Below are 20448 nucleotides of genomic sequence, written 5' to 3' on the forward strand. Positions count from 1 at the left end.
TCTTGAACATTTCATTATGGAGCCCTTTGTGCACATGGGCAGTAAGTTGCCACAAAGATAACTATTGCCGTAAGTGTGCAATGGTGGAAGAAGCAATTACTTAGATGTTTTACTTAAGTAAGAGTAGCAGAAGTAAGTTGTAAAAATGCTCTGTTACAAGTCAAAATCCTGTATTAAAAGTCAACATAACTTTAAAGCACTTTTTGCATAATGGCCCATTTCAGAATAATATACATGAAATGACATATATCATTTATGCAAACATTCGTCTATCAGGTGAAAGTGGAGCTAATTTGAAATACTGTGTATATTGCTGTAAAATATTTCAACCTATTGTTATGTGTCAATGTTATTAGTTAGTTTATATTTTTGTAAAAATCTGCATCTGTAAAGTAAAAGTAAAACTAGAAACTAAATATGTCAAATAAATGTAGTAAAAAAGTACAATAATGGCTATGAAAAAGTATTAGAGAAAAGTATGAAGGAGTATAAAATATGAATACGCATGTTAATAACAAGTACTCAAGAATTTTACATAATGCACTATTTGAATAAATAAATGTAGTTACTTTCCACGACTGTAAGAGTGTGCTGTAAGAATTCCCTTGATTGGAACTAATGGGCTTTGCAAGAGAGCAAAAATACATACAAATGTAGACAAGTGTGTCCATATACTTCTGGCCATTTCAGTAAATAAAAATATCCCAGTGCAGCATTTAGAGGAGTGCATGATGCAATGCTGCATCTATCAGTCACATGCTCAGCCCCTTAACTGTAACTACTGCTTTTTGTTTTCACAATGAGCATTAACACAATCTGCTTACTAGGACAATTCTAAAAAATCAATTACTGGGAAATGTCTAGACATTATTACCAATACTTTTAAATGACTGCTTTTATGTGAACATTTACAAAGTGAAAACACTTCACTATCTTGATCTGCTTTTCTGTCTCTCCCCTCTCTGTGCATCTACTATCATTGAAGAAAAAACACTTGCCTCTCCAGCTCCAGCATGTGCGCACACACACACACACACACACACACACACACACACACACACACACACACACACACACACACACACACACACACACACACGCTCATGTTCACTTAATAAGCCTTGTTCAACATCATTTCTTTAGCTAATACTACAGCGGGCAGCAGGCGAACCAAGCAGTGGTGGAGCCAGGACATTTTCAGTGGGGTGGCCAGGATGGAACCAGTGATCATTTTGGGGTGGCATTGAAATCACTATTATATGAACATAAAAATAGATCTCACTAGAAAACAAGGGGTTATTTAAGACACCTACAACACACCTCTACATTATTTGGGATTAAGTGGTGGAATAGATCAAATGCTATCCTGGCTCCAAAATGGTGGAATGAGCTCCCCATTGAAATCAGGACAGCAGATAGCTTGCACATCTTCCAGCGCAGACTGAAAACTCATCTCTTTCGACTCCACTTCGAGCGATATAATTACTAACAAAGAACTGCTAACAAAGCACTTATATACTAATAAAGGACTGGCTCCGAGGATTACGCCGAGCGTCGAACAGCAGTTGAAATGGGATGGAACCACGGCAGACTGTCCAAAACTGGATTTGAACGGGTCCATCCCGTCCCCCCCTCCCCCACCCGTCCCCAGAACTACACATGCTGGCTATTGTGTTTCGCAACATGTTCTCTATGGCACGTCTCTACTGGGAGTTGTAGTTTTAAAAGACGTTTTCGTATTTCCCATAATAAGAAGTTGCCAGTATTAAACTGTGTACATCCCTGGATGTTTAGGGGATAGGAAACACTCACATTTGAAACATCTAATTAATAAATGGGTGAAAATTGCTTGTGTCCATAATGGGCAGCATTAATATATACCTATATGACAGCTAAGGTCAGAAGAGCTTTATTTAACAGCTGGTCTTATGTCTGTGACCCCTCCTGTTGTTAATTAATAAGCCTGAAACATGCACTTGTCAAGGTTCAGAGGCACATTTTGCAAATATGGCAGTAGCCATCGATCATCAAGATAAGATATACTTTATTGATCCCAAGTTGGAAACATTTGCGTTACATCAGCATGTGTAACAGTTGTAAATATGCAGTGGTGTTTATTTGTAAATCATTTAGTATAATCACACAAATTCTGTGTTTTATATTTAATAATTCTGGGTTCTTTATTTATTGATTGTTCAATACCGGACAAGGCCGGAGATGAAAAACTTGGGTTGCAGGTTCCTCAACAGTGCATTACAAGTCATCTATCAATATGTGTGTATACCTCCACCATTAAACTGTCATATTCTGAACATTTCTTATACTATCTACATACATCTTATAAGAGTATAATACATATAATATCAGTTAAAATAAGTGCTTCAACATAGTTGCTGACATTGCTGGAGGTATACACAAATATTGATAGATGTCTTGTAATGCACTGCTGAGGAACCTGCGAACCAAGTTTTTCATTCAATGCATACACCATACTACACCATAGTTGTGTAGGCCTATATGATATGTCAATAAACCTTAGAAAATCTTGAAAGGGATGTGCAAAATATTCATTATATACAGTCTTTAATTAATTATTAGTCGAGAATAACGAGTAATGAATATACTTTATAGGGATCCTATTAATATCTAATAATAAAAATAATGAAATTCAATAACATGCTTTAACCACTAGGTGTCCCTTTATATCAGCTGTGCACCTTTATGGTGTAAATACAGCCTATCTACCAATTGGATCAAATAAAAAAGTCAGCCGAATTAGTGTTGATACTGCAAGGAGAAGTATTGTGTGAAAAGAAATGTAAGATGTTGTTTAATTGCTGATATATTTATGATCCACGTCACGTTTTCAGTTTTGGCGGCAGTTCCTCATGTTTGTTTAGAAGTCTTCTCATCAGGGCTCTATAAATAGAGAACTACGTCAGATATGTAATATTTAATGCAGCCGAACCGTGTATTACAATGCCGTTATGTGATGACTTTCAAAGAGAAAAGCAAGCACACTCGGAATAAAGTATTATTATTTAATTTAAAAAAAATGTTCTCTGTCTGTTTCCGGCATTTGTTTATGATGATGTGATGTGAGATGTGAGACTGGGTTGGAGAATTGCACAGGGGAAAATAACGTATCTATGCCACAATTTTAGATGCGGATTTTGTTAAACTAATACGTTTGCGCTGTGGACCAACGCTATAAATTGACGGGGAAGGGGGTAGCAATAAAGATAACACCATTAAACAGTTACACAACATAACAGAAATAATATCGATAGCAGCGTCCCTAGCAACCACCTTGGTAACAATGAAAACGTTGTATGGACACAATTTCCTGAAGTAGTCTTCGCAATAACTAGCAAATTAAAGATCATGTACATCCACTGCACACATAATCTGAAATAACAACTCATATTTCTCACATCAAATGACATCAAAACGCATTTTAATGGCCAAACTAACCTTAAAATAGTTTTTTTCCACCGAGAATAAAACGAAGTTCGGCCATGTTTTTTTTTTCTGCAGGGAGAAATTTGAAGATCACGTGACATAGACGCCAGCCATTGGAAATGAATGGTGAAAAAAAATGTATAGGGATCTAACAATTTCAGAGGCGTTTTTGTAGAAATACTACGTCCCAAGTTGTGGACCAACGTAGTTATTACACGTTTTTTTGTGAGACTGTGTTGGATATGACGTAATATCGGAAATGTAGGATGGCTTTACACCCACGGCCCTATCAGAAACGTTGCTATCAGAAACAATGCCCGACTGTTTTGGACGTAATATGGTCGGTGCATGTTTACATAGCATCACTAACACTCAGAGCTAACCTGTACTGCACAGAGCATGTGTGTGAAGAAGCAGGAAATAAAAAGGAACTCACCTTGTGGTATAACCGGCAAGAGAGAAAGCCTTTGAGCTCCATACTGTTTCAGAAATAATCCTTGATAATCCATGATATGGCGTTTCATCACGGCAGTATTTAGTTTAGACAGTAGCTGCCGGGTCCCGCATGAGCTCAGCCCCCCTTTTTTTATCATTTTTTTTTTTAAAGCTTTATACCCAAAATCAGCACTTTTGAAATAGGAAGTGAAATAGAGAGATATGTGAGGCATGGCTAGAATGGGTGATCTGTTTGGTATTTTGAGCAAAACACTTCATAGACATGTTTTTTATATATTTGTATTAGGGCTGTCAAGTTAAAAAAAAATTAACGCCACTAATTATTTAACGCGATTAACGCGTTTTTTGTCCTCAGCCGCCCCATAGTTTCAGAGCGCATCGAGTTTAAAATACCATCTAGCTGATGCTGACAGCCCTGCTCCTGGCGCCTGCTTGCGGCAGACCACACTTCCATGCCCTGGCCATCGGGAGGACCGGGAGGGTGTGTGTATGTGTGGCGCGAGCGAGCGAGAGAGAGAGAGAGAGAGAGAGAGAGAGAGACCTTACGTGTATTATGCAGGTAGCCAGACAGTGGGACATTGTATGAAAAGTCAGCACACTCAGCACAGATGGTGCGCGCCACATGATTGCAGCGTCCAGGCAGCTCCCGTTCGGAAAAAAAAAATACATGCTTAAAGGTAGGTAATTTTGGAGAAACCAGCTCGAGTGCGCTAGAATTTGAAAATACACAGCCGGAAAAAAATCTGCCACTTCCTTCAGACTTCCTTACATAGTCCCTCCTCCAACACACATGAACGCGCACATGACCAATGAGGGCACGAGATAAGTTTGTGCACAGATGGAAGGCTGACAGGTAGGTAGGCCATCCAGTTATTTTAGCCGGGCCGGCTAAAATGATTGCTTATGCTTTTTACAGCGCCACGGCTTCCACAAATGACATTTTTTAATGTATTTATTGTCAAAGCATTTAATATATTCATTGCTATCGGGATGTTAAGAGCATTCCATGGAATATAACAAAAAGTGTTTCTGAAATAAATTACATACCCCACCTTTAAAAGAAGAAAAAACACAAATAAACAACAACCATATACAATAGAACCTACTACTACTAATAATAAATATATAAAAATAGGATTATTTTTATATAAATGTGTGATGGAAATATAAGTATAAGTAGTTCAAAATGTAAAAGTAGAATAAAAGTATACACTTACAGTAAGTACCCAAACATGGGTCAGAGATAAGCTCTACTTCTCATACCTGTTATCAGCTTCAGCTGTTTCAGGTTTATTTTTTCAGCTTATAATTAACATAAGCACATGCTTATTTATGAATGTATTAGCGAGAGTCACGGAGCTGTGTCTAACTAGACATAATGAAGAGATACAGAATCGCTTAAAACTCAAATGACGAGCAAATTAACTTGTTAACATACTTTCAACTGTTTTCAAAGTAAGTCTTTCTTCAGAAGACAGTAGTTCCAATAAAAACTGTTGAGGCTTATCCTTCCATGGTACTATTTATTTACCCTCCTGTTGTGTTTCATCGATCATAAATATTGTGTTTTACATTTGATTGCCTCAAGGCCTTATGCTATTTTCCACAGTAGGTATTTGAACATATACAGTTGTTGATCAACACTTTCATAAAATGTAGAGTGGTTTAGTCGTCCTTGTAACTCCTATAATGTTTCCAGACACACACACACACACGCACAGACATACACATACAAACACATACACACACACACACGCACACACACACACACACACACACACACACACACACACACACACACACACACACACACACACACACCACACACACACACACACACACACACACACACACACACACACACACACACACACACACAGACACACACCCACTGTGGTTTTGCCAAAATTACGCCAGGTATACAAACAAGGAGGTGTGACGCTGTGAGCTTTTCTTAGCTTGGTGATGAAACTCACACACACACACGCACACACACACACGCACACACACAGTAGGGCCCAACATTACGCAAGGTAAACACACCTGCAGTAATACCAGTTTGAGTTTCCTTTCGCTGATGAAATACACACTCGAGGAAAACCCAAACCTATCTCATTGCATTTCACACACACACCATTCCCTTTGCCCCAAATACTTTTCCATTTAGGCTTTCAAGGCCAAATTCCCATTATGTTTGCATTATCTTCATTGTGCCACTTTCGCCAGCGCTGTGAGTTTGAACGTTGAGAGTGAAAGCCTGTGTTTGACTGTGTCGGAATGTAGAGTATGTGTAGTGAGACTGGAGGATGAGCAGGTTTCCTTCCCTTTCGTTTTCCACCGCGCGCGCTACTCTGGGCAGCCCTTGCTCAATCAGGGAGAGCCGCGGAAAGTCTCGTTTTCTCACTTCAACTACACGCTGCTCAGGAGGGGGCGTGTGTGTGATGAGCCGAGAGGGAAACCCATGACTTCCGCGTTTTTCCTCTGTGTATGAAACTGCACATGAGTTTATGAGTCCAGTATAAAAAGCATGCTCACAGCTATCACATCAAGACGCCGAGTGAACTCTGGATATCAAGAGGACTATCTTTTTGGCAGTAAACCATCGAGTCCCTGGACCCTTTTATTCTCTAAGTTAACCGGACGCTGTGGACCCTGAAGCTCAAGCATCCTAAAACAGACTAAAGAGACACCAAGATAAAGCAATGGACGTTGAGTCTCTTCAGAAGAGCGGCCGCCGCCGTGGAAGCTGCCTGGACGTTTTCCTCGTCGTGTCCACCATGTTTCTGCTTGTGGCGGTGGCAGCTCTGGCCGCCGGCGGAGTGATGGTGGTGATGGAGCTGCGGTCCGAGCTGGAGACCACGCGTCCTTCATCTGATCCCGGGACATCAAGGCTGACAGGAGACACACCTGACTCAGCATACAAGGTAAACAAAATACTTCTGCTCATGATATGTAAAAGTTACCTATTGTGTCCTTCTTTTTTGGAGTTTGACTTATGTCCTATGCACATTTTAATCAATATTTATTTTATTTTGTCAACAGATGCAGAACTTTGCCTATCTGGAAGCTGTCTCAAGTAAGTCAAATGTATTTAATGTCTCGTACATAATGGAACAGATTCATACACTCATACAAAAAAAATTCTGAGTAGGCATAATGATGATTAATTCTTAAATGAAAGCCATATCCTAAATACATGTTCTCCTCTTCATGACAGTGTAATATCCAAACTTTAAATATCGTTTATTTGCATCACTAAATCACACAAAAAATAGTTCACAGATGATTTCTTAGCTTTTCAAAATCATGTCAGTCTTTACTAAAAAAAACACCAGAAAATAATGCTACAGTGTTATGAAGCCTGTTGTTGCCCTTTGTAAACATCATCTAAATGAGTTGTATTTGTCTCCTCCTATAGGCAAGCTGCAGAACTCCACCATGGAATTGTCTCAAATTGAATATGGTGCTGGGCTGTCCGTGGGAAGCAACTTCCAGTTTGAGGAAGGTACGCATTCGTTGAAGGCCAAACAGGTGGGGTACTACTTCATATACATCAATCTCAACCTCACCTGCACCTACCAATGTAGCGCGGGACTCCTCAGTGTGAGGTTGGGCGATAAACTCACCTGCGAGGTGGAGCTTCCGGCTCTGGCGGATACAACGCCTGTAAGCAGGAAGTGCTGGACAGTGAGCCGATTGGACGGGCAGAAACTGTTCACTCAGATGACCGTACCAAAGGAGGGACTGCAGAACTGGAGGCTGGAGCTGAACACCTCAGGACTTGGGATGTTCCTCGTGGACTAATGTAGACCCCGATCTGCCTGCACGTGTGTGACTTTGGGTCATAACTGTGTTTTCTAAGTGTCCAACTAAATGAAAATGGGCCTTCTCCGGTGCTCATTTCAAAGCTTTATCCAGATTTTTGCAAACTAAGGCCATGAAGCTAAGCAGGATTTTAAGGAGAAGTTGCATTTTTTTATGCAAACTGCATCTGGAAAACACAATTGCCTAATTTTGTATTAATATGTATATGATATATTTATTTGATGATGAAACTATTTATGTATCTATATTTATACTTTTTGTTTTAATAGAAATGTATTATGAAGTAGATATCACTACATTAGTGTCGATGTACAATACACTGCTAGTTTAATAAGCCTATATTGGGTTATATTACTTCTGTTTTGCTCTGTTTTTTTCATATATAAATTACTCAGTGCATAAAGTTGAGTGTTATAATAAAATGCAAGATGATAATTCTGCTCGGAAACCCCAACAAGCTCCTCAGGGATCTCGTTTAGATCTAGTGAGGTTAAGTGGAGGTCCTATGAGAAGTGTCTCTGTGATGAAATCATGACCACATTACTAAAGTATCTTTAATATGTGTACTCATGAATAAGAAAATGTTTTGTTTTTGAAAGACATGTAAGTCCTATGGACAATTTGCACATTGTTGAATTGATTTCAATGTATCCATATTAAACTTGGATATTTTGCCCTGAAAAAAAAAGCAGTGTGAAAGTGATTGCGTCAACGTTTCAAGCGGAATAAATGAAACGCTCCTGTGTGAGGGAAAGTTCCCTACTGTTACGCAGCCTATGCCGAGAACTGGATGTACATCACTTCCTGTTTATTTACCAAACAGTGTGGTTTGAAAAAAACCTCTATACAGGGCAGTCAACAAACCTAAATGACACCTCCTGTCTGATATTGACACAAGATGTAACAAATATTCCCTGCTATTATGATATATAAGTCACACTCACACAAGAAGCAAAGGGGATGCTCCAATTATTGCGTCTAAAATAAAATATTACTTCTCAATAGCTACTTTACTTGAAGTGGTTGTAATCAATTTTGTATTTTCAAAATCAAATGCTGAAATGTCCACAAAACTCTGTGTTGATCGCCGATGTGTGCAAACCCTGTCAATCTTTGGCAACACCATTGCGCTAAATTATTTGTATTCAAATCTGCAGCTCTGCTTTCAAGCTTTATAGTTAGCTGGTGAGCATTGCAGAGCATTAAGCATCTTAAGACCCAACATTTATTTTCAGGAGCTGGTAAAGTCCAAATGAGCGCTAAAGAGAGAGACTTTTAAATGTACATCCATTAGGTTGATAATAATTATATTTCTCTTAATACTGAAAGTCAGTTTACAAAAATATTCCATACAACAAACATACATTAGGGAAAAAACAAGATTAGTTTAGAGAAAATACAAAGAACCTATAGAGTAAAGTGATCAGAACTGGCAGATATGTTGTTGGGAGAAGAGGTTTAATGGAAAAAGCCAGTTTGAATAAGTGGGGTTTGAGGGCTTGTTTACAGAAGGGTAGGGGGGGTGGACTGTCTGGCAACAGAGAAGGCCCTGTTACCCCAGTACCGAAGCTTAGCCCTGGTGGTCTTTAGGGTGTTTGCGCCTCCAGACCTGAGCCAGCGAGTGGGTGGAGGAGGAAGGAGCCAGGTAGTTTAGTCTTTGTAGGTGGTGCGTAGTATTTGTAGTTGATTCTGTATTTAACTGGGAGCAAGTATATGTTATGAAGGACCATAATAATGCGGTCTCAGTGGCGAGTGGAGGTGACCAGATGGGAGGCCAAGTTAAAAGAAAGAAATACTTTACAAATCTGCAAGGGTAAATTCAGTTCTTCTCTCTGTTAGTATATATTACACACGTAGGTCAAAATACATGAACACATGCCTACAACCCTACAGCAGTTGGGGGTTTGGTGCCTTGCTCAAGGAGGTGAACTGACTCCTCTCCACACTATGTATTTGTTCAAATCGAGACTTGAACCAGCATCCCTTCGGTGCCCTACAGACTGAGCTACTGCTGCCCAAAGTTGTGGTTTATTTGTGATTTTATGCAAGTTGGTGCCTGATTTGTTTGGAAGTGACTTGATTCAAATTCAACAAGAGTTGTTGCCAATCAGTTGATCTACAGGTAGAGTTAACCCCACTAGAAACGCAACAACCCAACGAAGGGCATTATAGTTGCTTTTTGTACGAACGTTTCACCTTCCATCTTTAAAGAAGTATTTTCTATGGTTAAAGGTGCATGAAACATTTGCAAAGCCACATTTTTCTTCTTCTTATGTGTCTTTGTTGGCGTGTTCCCGTAAGGCAAACCATTTGTCTGTCCGCTATGGTAGTTTATTCTATAATAATGCATTCTATTCTCTAAGCTTAATATATCCAATGTTCAAAATTGTAATCTTCAATGTTAGTAATAACTACAACCGTCAAATTAATCTAATAGAACAAAATGTACAGTGTTTTTTCTGAACTAGGGTAGAGGTATGAAGAAAGGCAAAGACAGAAACAATGAAGTAAATTACAAGTACCTCAAAATTCTACATAAGTACAGCACGTGAGAAATGATACTCCAAGCAATGGAAAATAGATTGTATGCTCACGCAGCACAAGTATTATACTGTTGTGTATTGACCTCACTCACATACACAATTTATTCATCTGCATCTTTGAGCAGGAAGTGACCCAAATATCTCAGATGCTTCTGAGGTCAGTCTTTCCACTCATGCATTTGTCTACCTGTCTGCATGGTTTCCTGTGTCATCATTCATTGTTACTGTTTGTAACACTTTGTATCTTGCATAGTCAACTTTAATGTCAATCTTCCAGTTTGTGTGTACAGACAGATAGATCGAAATACTGTTTCCCACAATCCCGAACATTCTTTACACCCTGGTTCCTTAGTGGAATTTCTTCATTGGTTGCTGAACACTCCTGAACTTAACTTTTCTGTACGTCCATATGTCTTTTTTTCCATGTGACACTTCTGCAATGTCTGTAAAACTTTCCCCTGCACAGTGTGAGAAGAGCTGAGTCTGCCACACCAACCTCTGCACCTCAGCCACCCTTCCTCTCCATCCTCTCCTCAGAGCATCCTTACCCAACCACATCCTGCTCCTCACTCATACAGGCGCTGTGTGTGTTCTGCATCTATACATCTGCAACTGCGTGATTTGTCTCAGGTTGCTCAAGCTATTAGGTCGCATCAAATAAAATCTATTCTTACTTTACCGCACCAATAACTATTAAAACGTTTTTTCTCATTGATCTATCTAACATAAAACCTAATCAGTAACTGATACAACCTGAATGAATGAATGCATTTTATTAACAAAAAACAAATCAACAAGTAGGATTATATTACCTGAATGTCAGATACTTTTTTATGATGTCAAAACCATTAGTTGCTGTTTCATAAGGGATTCAATTACATATAGTATAATTTAGATTATATAGGCCTATATATTAGATACATAACATTCACCACAACATATGGTGTACGTTCATAACACAGAGACATAGAATCTGTTCACAGAGTGGGACAGAGGATATTATTCCTGCAGCAATCCACCTGGATATATCATAAATGCCCCCATGAGGTATTCAGTATGTCTCGGAAACATCTTAGGGCTATTTTCCAATGTGACGAAAATTGTATCCCCGCTCTTCAGGTGGAAGATCCCAGCCAGAAAACTGTTCCGGATATCCTCCTTGTGAGTAATCGGGGAGCGTGTAGGATTGAAGCAGCGGTAACTGCAGAAGACAAACATAAAGCAACACGATAAAACCAGCACTTATTTACTTATATTACAGCAACATCTCATAAATACATTTTCTGGAATGTTATGTTTAGGTATGCATATTAGGCATTATCCAATTAAACAGGGGCTAATGTGAACACTTTCTGGGACAGATTTCTAAACATTGGATGAAGCCAGGTTTAAATTCTTGTTTCATTTTAGATTTTAGAGTCAAAGGAGAATGCATGAAACAGAAATCATGATCAACAGCCCAAAAGACATTATTTGAGATTAATATTTTCTCTAAATCAGTCTGTAAATGATATTTCAACAAACCCCTCTATACAAAACTTCATAAAATAGATAGGAATTCAACTGAAAAGATGGTGCATGCAGGCCGGCTTTTTTTGTTATGTAGAGATAATAGCCTTTAAAGGTTTTTTAGATGTTTTGTGTATTTCCATAAATCTTTGAAGACACTACCAGTGAGTGTGAATGTAAGAAATAGATGCTATCATGAAACTCAACCAGTTATTTACATCGCATTAATGCAGACTTCTGACATTTTATTTTTTCCTTTAGTTTAATATGCTAATTTGGCATTATCTAATGCAAACTTTTAGTATATTTAAGTCAATCCTACAGACGCAAATTGACATAATTAGAAAAATAATAAATTGTATTTTCGATGTTTTCTTTCCACTATGGAAGAAGACATGTTACTGAAGCAAAATGGCCCAACATCTTAGAAAATTAACCTCTTCATATAAAAGATGTTTTTGCCTTTGTCTAACTTCAAAGACACAGAAGCAAAGGTACACACTGGTTGAACCCAAGAAGGCAATTGTAAGCACATGTGCCGCATCAGAGGGAGGGAAGAGAGGCACACTGACTTACCTTTTGGATTTCAAAAGTTCAATATCCTTGCCGTAGGCACTGGTAGCTTTTATGATCTTGTGCTGGATAAGCTCACACTCCTCTGCGACATTTAATGTCACTTTAGAGTAAATGTAGTAGTAGCCATCCTCCTTGACCATCAACCGGCCTTTTTCAAAGCCCATGTTGTGGGTTACAGTTTCGCCATTTTTATCTTCCCACTGCACCTCATGGTTCTCTCCGATATAAGAGTCTGAACCTGGCGTTAAGATGAGAAAGGAAATACAAAATAGTTGTTATGATCAAAGACAATTAAGGAGAATAGCTGAAATAAAAAGATACAGTCACCTGGTTTGAGTGTTCAGAGGGTTCCTACCTATAAGCTGAGCAAAGGGTCTCTGTTGGATGTCTTCCAGATCTGGTCGTACTGTGGGAATCTCATTGGAATCTGTTTGATAACGCATGTTCAGATCAATCAAACAATGTCGAAAAACCTTATATCTGAATTGACACGTGAGGTTTGCATGGGCTGGAGTAAATCACACATCACATATTTGTGGCTCATCATCATCACAGAACAGAGAATAACTCATTACCTTTGGAACCCACTTGGCTCAATATGGTGCCACCCTGAAACGGAAAAAGGTGTTAAAGCAGAAAACTCCGACACACATCCGGCGGTGCGACAGTGTAACCCGTGACTCAGCACCCACACCTACCTGCCCGCCAGATGTTGGAGGATTGGTCAGGTTCTGGCACAGCGGGTGAGACTTACAGTAGGTCAAGTCCTGCAGAAAGGGGAAGAGGAGGGGCTGAGAAATATAGAATGTGTAACAAAATCAGTGTGTGTTTTTAAGATGTCAAAAGTTCAAAAGCGTGTAAGAACAGGAAGTGTCTTGCAATAAAGAAACTAATAGAAATGTACAGACAACAGAAGGCATATTTACACAAAAAAACATAACAAAATCTTGAAGTAAACATTGAGGTCGTTTTTCATTTAATTAAATGTAATATATACATGTTTAAATGTAACTTGACCAGTTTTGTGTTTTGTCAATGCTGGAGTATTTGAATACCATTTTAATACAACATGATAAAGAGGCAAAATGTCACCTGCCATTTTTTGCTCTTGGGTATCTAAGTTTTGACATTGTACAGTCTTAGAGGTTAGATTTGTAAACTGTAGTGCATATTACATAACATGCACAAGTGCACAACATAATATAGGCAGGCGTGTAATAAGTGTCATTATGAAACTGTTTAGAAAAGTGAAGCAATATTGTTGGTTTGCACTTAAGAGAGAAAAAAGGGAAGTAGAACTAGAGAACAAGTCCATCTGACAGATTTGTCATTGCAGACCAGTAAATTAAAAGGTGAAATAATGACAGCTCACGCACACGTGTTAATCCACTACAGTGTGTGTCTGGTTATGACGTAAAGGAAAAGAGGGAAATTCTAAACAATAGGACTTTCCAAGAGCCCAAAGCTCCAAGACTCTGGACTCTCCCTTCACCCACACAGACATAAAAAAGAGATCAATCTCACCTCGGTTTTTTTGTATAGACTGTAGATAAAACACCCCTCGACAACAAGTCCCAACAGGGCGAGTCCTACCAGCAGGAGAAGAAACTTTTGTCCTGATCTCACCCAACGTGGCCTCTTCTCGCCAGGCATGGAGACGTAGTTGGCTTGGCTGTCAACCACAAACACCTGAGGGTACGGATCCACATCGCCCTCTGCCATCCCACCAGATCACACTCCAGCTGGGACGTTAGGGCTTAAGGTTAAAACGTTGTGGTGAGGAAGGGATCCTAAAAGAGACAGGGTAAGGGTTAGTTTAACTGGGAACAGAAAGGCAGAGAGACGAAAAGTACTGAAAATAGACCAAAACAGACATGGAGTTACAGTTAGAAGACACGATGCAACCAGTTTATGGGAACTGTGATTTCTACATAGCCTTACTACTTTTTTTTTTTTAATTATTGATGTGTTGAAACTTACTTCTTGTTTACACAAGAAGTAAGTTTCAACACATCAATAATTCAAAAAAAAGTTATATTCTTTCATTCTGTTGAAGTACTTTAAATGAAGATTACCTTGGTATAAAGTGTGCACCAGATGTTCCCCTTCAGCTTAGTCAACCATCCAGCAGCACAACAAACTTTTAAACCCTCCTCCAAAACCCCTTATTAAACTCTTCAAACAATAATATTAAATTGGCTTATAGATGTCTCACCCTTTAAGAAGAGGAAAATCCTCTGTCCACTGCAAGTATAGATTTCTCTGCTTTCTCCCCTACTGTGTTTGCTCGCCTGCTGTCAACTATCAAGAATATTGCTCTTCAAGCAAGCTCATGTAAGGAGGAAATGAAGATGACACAGGGAAGAAAAAGACAGAAAGAGAGTGTGTAAGTGCGTGGGGCACTCCCTTCAAATAAAGTTATCGTCTCTCAGCTGACACTTCCTTTTCTTCAATGTCTCTCGCCTTGCGTGTCATATGCTCTTTAACACTTTTGGTTTGCTGCTCTTACTCTCTGTAGCTATTTCTGTTAAGTTTCTAAGAAACTTGCACAATTTGCTCTCTTCAGCTAAGTCTTGCATTTGGAACATGTTGTATACTATTGAACCATACAGTGTGATGGTACAGTTGATCAGTTGACTTTAAAACAGCAGGGTTTGATGTGGAGGCTGAGCTCAGAGGAGTAAAGTTTCTAATTTCACATCTGTACTTTGACCGCTATACCCTGCTACCACAGTTTTTCTCACCCACAGTCTAATATACACTGAACAAAAATATAAACGCAACACTTTTGTTTTTGCTCCCATTTTTCATGAGATGAACTCAAAGATCTAAAACATTTTCTATATACACAAAATAACCATTTCTCTCAAATATTGTTCACAAATCTGAAAAAAATCTGTGATAGTGAGCACTTCTCCTTTGCCGAGATAATCCATCCCACCTCACAGGTGTGGCATATCAAGATGCTGATTAGACAGCATGATTATTGCACAGGTGTGCCTTAGGCTGGCCACAATAAAAGGCCACTCTGAAACGTGCAGTTTTGCTTTATTGGGGGGGTCTGGGGGGGTCCGAAAACCAGTCAGTATCTGGTGTGAGGGTTAGGTTAGGGTAATGTTGTGAATCGAGTGGCCCATGGTGGTGGTGGGGTTATGGTATGGGCAGGCGTATGTTATGGTCGACGAACACAGGCTACTCGATTCACAACATTACCCTACCCCTAACCCTACCCCTCACACCAGATACTGACTGGTTTTCGGACCCCCGCAGACCCCCCCAATAAAGCAAAAATGCACGTTTCAGAGTGGCCTTTTATTGTGGCCAGCCTAAGGCACACCTGTGCAATAATCATGCTGTCTAATCAGCATCTTGATATGCCACACCTGTGAGGTGGGATGGATTATCTCGGCAAAGGAGAAGTGCTCACTATCACAGATTTTTTCAGATTTGTGAACAATATTTGAGAGAAATGGTTATTTTGTGTATATAGAAAATGTTTTAGATCTTTGAGGTCACCTCATGAAAAATGGGAGCAAAAACAAAAGTGTTGCGTTTATATTTTTGTTCAGTGTATCTGCGCTTTGAAACTCACCATACAATGAGCAGTCATTTACAAAGCCTCCTGCAAGACTGCCAGGTTAATGCTTTCTCACTTATTTGCTTTTTCAAACTTCTCAGATGAGTCTTTGAGCAAATGTTTGTTTTATTGTTGTTGGCAACTGGTGATTAAAGATGACTTGTGATGTGCAGAGGACGTACAGAGGATTTTGATATGCACTCATCAATAAGATGTGATAACTATTACCATATAAGGCTTTTTTGGCTGAACTTTGATAAAGGTGTCAACAGGAAGCCTTTCAGAGTGTTCTACCTTCCTAGAAACCAACATAAACAGGTTTCACTGGGGATTCAATCAGGAGCCTTTCCCCCTTCCAAGGGTCCTCACAAGAACCCAACCATTGGGTTTTTCAGGGAACCCTTTTATATTCCAAGGGTTTTGTCTAGAAACCAACTCAGGGGCTATACAGATATCCTTCACTTATCACCTTTATGTCTTCTGGGGGTGAATGAAGAACCACAAATAAAAGTAACTCTTAACTATTACGTGGATCTCACTGTAACATGTTAGCATGCAGCCATGGCTACCATGGGGCCCAACATAACACACAACTCATGTTTCAGTTTTAGGGGGTTGGTTGGGAGGATCTTTTAACAACCATGCTTCCAACAAAGATTGAAGATTGCAGTGTATGTGTGTGTACGGCTGATACAGACACGTGAGTAGTGGGAGAGTGCATATTTGCATATGTACACTAAAGTATTTGTTATTCAGTCTGAGTGTGTGTGAGTGTGCCAGTGCATGTGTGCACTCCGGTCTTAGCAATGACTTGGTCTCGGTTAAGGTGGTCTTCACAACAAAACTACGTCCAGGACAAGCTAAGATTGCAGTTGTTCAGGTCAACACACCACTACGCAAGTACATGTTTCTCGTGTTTTTATGAGGTTGGGTTAATAGAGCACAGTCTATAATGATTTGCTATCGCTACCAATAATGTTGTGAGATAGCTAGCTAGCTAGCATAGTTATCTCTCGTTAACATCATTGCTAGCAGTGGTGATTATCACTCAGCAGCTGCCATGGATTTCAGACAAAGCTACACAGCTGAAATGCACACACTGCACATGTCATGTAGCCTACTAGTCAGGGTTATGATAGTAAGTTAATTTAGAAATATCACTTTTCTTACTTCTTTTTTTCACCTCTAAAACATGTAGAACATACTTTCTTTTCCCTCACTTTATCAAACATCTCCTTCGTACGTGCTGTATGAGAATACTGATATTTTATTTCTTTGTTGTTTAAATGCTGTGTCAATTATGTTAAAGAGGTTTGGAGGGGATCATTCACGGCTTGTTCAGTGTGAAATTCAATCTATTTTGTCCATTGTCGTGGTAGGGGGCTATTTGACTTGACAAACTCAACGTGTTGAAACCACACTACATAAATGTTACTAAGCCACAACCCCCCCCGCACGCACACACACACACACACACACACACACACACACACACACACACACACACACACACACACACACACACACACACACACACACACACACACACACACACACACACACACACACACACACACCACACACTGTGTTCAGTGATGATAAAGCATTGGGAGGACAGGCGGAAGTCTCCATGTGTGGTGGTGGACTGCTGTGGTTTTGCAGTTATAGAGAGGAGGAGGAATGGACTGGACACAAGTGAAACACCAGAAGTCTTTTTCTGTAGCTGATTGTTTAAACTAAATATAAAATAGTAAATACAAATGAAAAACAAAACAAAATATTCGTATTACTTTTACTGGCCTTTTTCAGTTTATTTAGTATATTTTTGTATTTTTGCCCTGTATAACAGTTAGCTGCTTTACTGTCATGGCTTACTTGGACACATGAATGAAACAGAGAAAATGATATTGTTATAATTAAGAGCTTTTCTTTTCCTTCAACAAGAAGTTAAAATGTCTGCTGTGAAAAAGTTATTGTTGAGGTAGGTAACTGTGAATGAGTCAACAAGGGAGAGACTTCCCACATAACTTGGGAAAAACAATGGTCGGATATAGGTCACAAATAGGGAATCTAAATGATATGAGAAGATCTTTTAGTTCTCATTTTCACTAACAATAAAGATGTTAAAGGCAGGTTACCCAACTGACAGTGACGTGCGGTGAGGTTCATGGCTGGTGAGGCATTGACTCTTTCAGAGTCAGATTTACAAATATCATATTTTGACCATAATCGAAATATTCGGTTATTTTCAAAAGCTTTTTTAGTCTGATGCTTCGATTCATTTTAAACAGACCGTTCAACAAAAGGATACCCAAAATCTAAATATTGGATTGTTCTTTCTTAGTAAGATCCCATTTTCATTACAATTGGGGTCTTACCTTGACTTGAAGATGAAGTCCATGCTATCCTTCTGGACAACAATCTCTATTACTTTTTTGTAAAAGTCCTCCTTATCTTCCTCAAGTTTCAAAAGTCTAGTTTGTTGCGTCTACGGTCTCTGCGTAGAATAACATTAGCAACAAGAACCTGTGGGCTCACACGCGCCCCCTTCAGTGCGGCAGAGGTTATGGCTGCCTCCCCTGGTGCTTTTTTCATTGCCGTTGTACGGCGAGCCTAAATATCATATATACGTGAAATAAGTTATTTAGAGACTATGGATGGCGAGGATAAATGTAATAAAGGGATCTACAAACATTACATTGGTGACATACAGTGAGATGGTGCAGGCATGCGCTTAGGGCCCGCTTTCCAGCCAGTTTCTGTGGGGTGACGCATTCTGAGGTGAGGCAGAGCTCATCTGTGCCTCACCTTACCTCACAGTAACTGGCTTGAGCGCGCTCACAAAATAAGTGCCCGCGTTAAATTAGTGCCCGCGCTCCAGACAGTTACTGTGGGCTGTGGGTTTACGAGAGGCAGAGCTCGTCCCTGCCTCACTTCTCATCATTACCCGTAGTTGGAGCGGAGCTCGTCAAATTTGCTGATTTTAACTATAAAAAGCGATTGGAATCATACATAAATCACATTTACAACACAGATCAGTGGAGACATTTTATTATTATTACTATTTAGTTTTTCTTTAGTTGTTTTTCCGTTACATTGTAGTATGACAGGTGAGGCTCTGCCTCCCCTGCCTCCCCTGACTGCACGTCGCTGCCAACTGACCAGTACAAATGACACACGTCTTCATCCCTAGGCAATGCATTATACAGAACGGTAGCCTACTATGACGTGTGATTCATGAAGTCAATCATGTCACACTAACCACAATAAAAAAATCCCGTGTATTGAAAGCTATTGTGTAATCATGTAGGCCTACTAAAAATACATTCATAAACTTTTCAGTTCTGAAAGCACGCTTTTCAAAACTGCAGTTAAAAATCATATAAATGGGTGCAGAAACATTGTGTTCTTTAAGGGAGATATATATATATATATATCTGTTATATAACAGAAAATGTCAATGAGGTCACTTAATAGACAAAACCCTATAGAAAGTTCACCCTCCAGTGTATCCAACTATTTTCATTATGTTTGTACAGTGAATCTCCAGTCTTTGTTTGCAGCAGACAAAGGTTTTTCTTACAACCTTGCTGAACAAAAGTTGCAACTTATCTGACAATTATTTAAGTAAGTTAATTCATCTTTAATTAACCCTCCTGTTGTCTTCGGATCAAATCTGACTGATTTATACTTTCATCAATCATAACTTTTTTGTTTTACATTCGACTGCATTAAGGCTTTATGATATCCTTCACAGTAGACATTTGAACATATACAATTGCTGATCACCACTTGCATTACATTTTGGATGATTTAGTCAACTTTGTAACACCCATGGTGTTCCCGGCATTGATTGATTGAAAAGTGTATTAACAGCTTGTATATTGGGTACAGTACAGTAGGTACAGCTCAAAACATACAATTGTTAAGGGGATGCAGACCAGAGAAAGACTTTCGTCTTGTTTACATCAGGGTCCCCCTGTCACCATCCGGATCAGATAAAACACACACACACAAACACACACAAACACACACGTGTCCCCCTTACAGTATGTGCCCAATCCCCCCATGTCAATCACAACTGGCACTCACAAACACACACACAGAACAATTTGACATATTTCCCGCTCTTATGGGCCCATCCCCCCACATGGATCACACCTGGCACACGCAATACATGTTCAGTGTCTATTCTCTGTATATTTACTGCAGTTTTTCATGTATACCAGCAGTCTGATGCAATATTTACAGTTTGAAAGGGTGTTAAATGAAATGTGGTGATGATTAATGGTTTTTGTGTTAATGTAATAGCAGTCAAAACAGGACCGGTCAAATGTTACCACGAACACCAAAGTAAGGGGAGAAAACGAAGACAATATGAGGGTTAAATGCAGCCATTATTAGGCTTTTATAATGGCTTAATAAAGTGGCACCGTACTGGAGCATGGTACGGGTTGACAGCAGTGGGTCATACAGTAGCTCTGAGTGAAAACCTCAGCC

General features: G+C 39.4%; 2 protein-coding genes across 4 annotated transcripts; one reads left to right on the top strand and one right to left on the bottom strand.

Annotated features, from left to right (window-relative positions):
* The first annotated feature begins 6369 nt into the window (after window positions 1–6369).
* On the top strand, window positions 6370–8431 carry LOC117561745. The gene is made up of 3 exons (XM_034239327.1): window positions 6370–6842; window positions 6961–6994; window positions 7337–8431. The coding sequence occupies exons 1-3, from the start codon at window positions 6621–6623 to the stop codon at window positions 7720–7722; spliced, it is 642 nt and encodes a 213-aa protein (XP_034095218.1). The 5' UTR covers window positions 6370–6620; the 3' UTR covers window positions 7723–8431.
* A 2613-nt stretch (window positions 8432–11044) lies between these two features.
* LOC117561573 (tumor necrosis factor ligand superfamily member 14-like) lies at window positions 11045–18351 on the bottom strand. 3 transcript variants are annotated; one of them, XM_034239076.1, is made up of 7 exons: window positions 18327–18351; window positions 13896–14161; window positions 13070–13138; window positions 12947–12980; window positions 12727–12798; window positions 12372–12609; window positions 11045–11487 (listed from the first exon to the last, which is right to left on the bottom strand). In XM_034239076.1, exons 2-7 carry the CDS (start codon window positions 14091–14093, stop codon window positions 11286–11288), a joined length of 813 nt encoding a protein of 270 aa, XP_034094967.1. In that variant the 5' UTR covers window positions 14094–14161; window positions 18327–18351; the 3' UTR covers window positions 11045–11285. The 3 variants fall into 3 exon arrangements, with proteins under 3 accessions (XP_034094967.1, XP_034094965.1, XP_034094966.1); XM_034239074.1 differs by lacking the exon at window positions 18327–18351 and adding an exon at window positions 14587–14732; XM_034239075.1 differs by lacking the exon at window positions 18327–18351 and adding an exon at window positions 14447–14715.
* Window positions 18352–20448: the final 2097 nt, after the last annotated feature.

Source organism: Gymnodraco acuticeps, unplaced genomic scaffold (genome assembly GCF_902827175.1).
Source record: "Gymnodraco acuticeps unplaced genomic scaffold, fGymAcu1.1, whole genome shotgun sequence".
Classification (NCBI taxonomy): domain Eukaryota; kingdom Metazoa; phylum Chordata; class Actinopteri; order Perciformes; family Bathydraconidae; genus Gymnodraco; species Gymnodraco acuticeps.

What these genes read in the sequence shown, in the direction of transcription:
- LOC117561573 (XM_034239076.1), bottom strand. Translation starts at nt 14,093, where the DNA reads ATGGCAGAGGGCGATGTGGATCCGTACCCTCAGGTGTTTGTGGTTGAC. An exon ending in GTCTATACAAAAAAACCGAG is followed by an intron (nt 13,139 to 13,895) that starts GTGAGATTGATC and finishes CCCTTTCTGCAG; the next exon opens with GACTTGACCTACTGTAAGTC. An exon ending in GAACTTTTGAAATCCAAAAG is followed by an intron (nt 11,488 to 12,371) that starts GTAAGTCAGTGT and finishes TGTCTTCTGCAG; the next exon opens with TTACCGCTGCTTCAATCCTA.
- LOC117561745 (XM_034239327.1), top strand. Translation starts at nt 6,621, where the DNA reads ATGGACGTTGAGTCTCTTCAGAAGAGCGGCCGCCGCCGTGGAAGCTGC. An exon ending in CACCTGACTCAGCATACAAG is followed by an intron (nt 6,843 to 6,960) that starts GTAAACAAAATA and finishes TTTTGTCAACAG; the next exon opens with ATGCAGAACTTTGCCTATCT. An exon ending in CTATCTGGAAGCTGTCTCAA is followed by an intron (nt 6,995 to 7,336) that starts GTAAGTCAAATG and finishes CTCCTCCTATAG; the next exon opens with GCAAGCTGCAGAACTCCACC.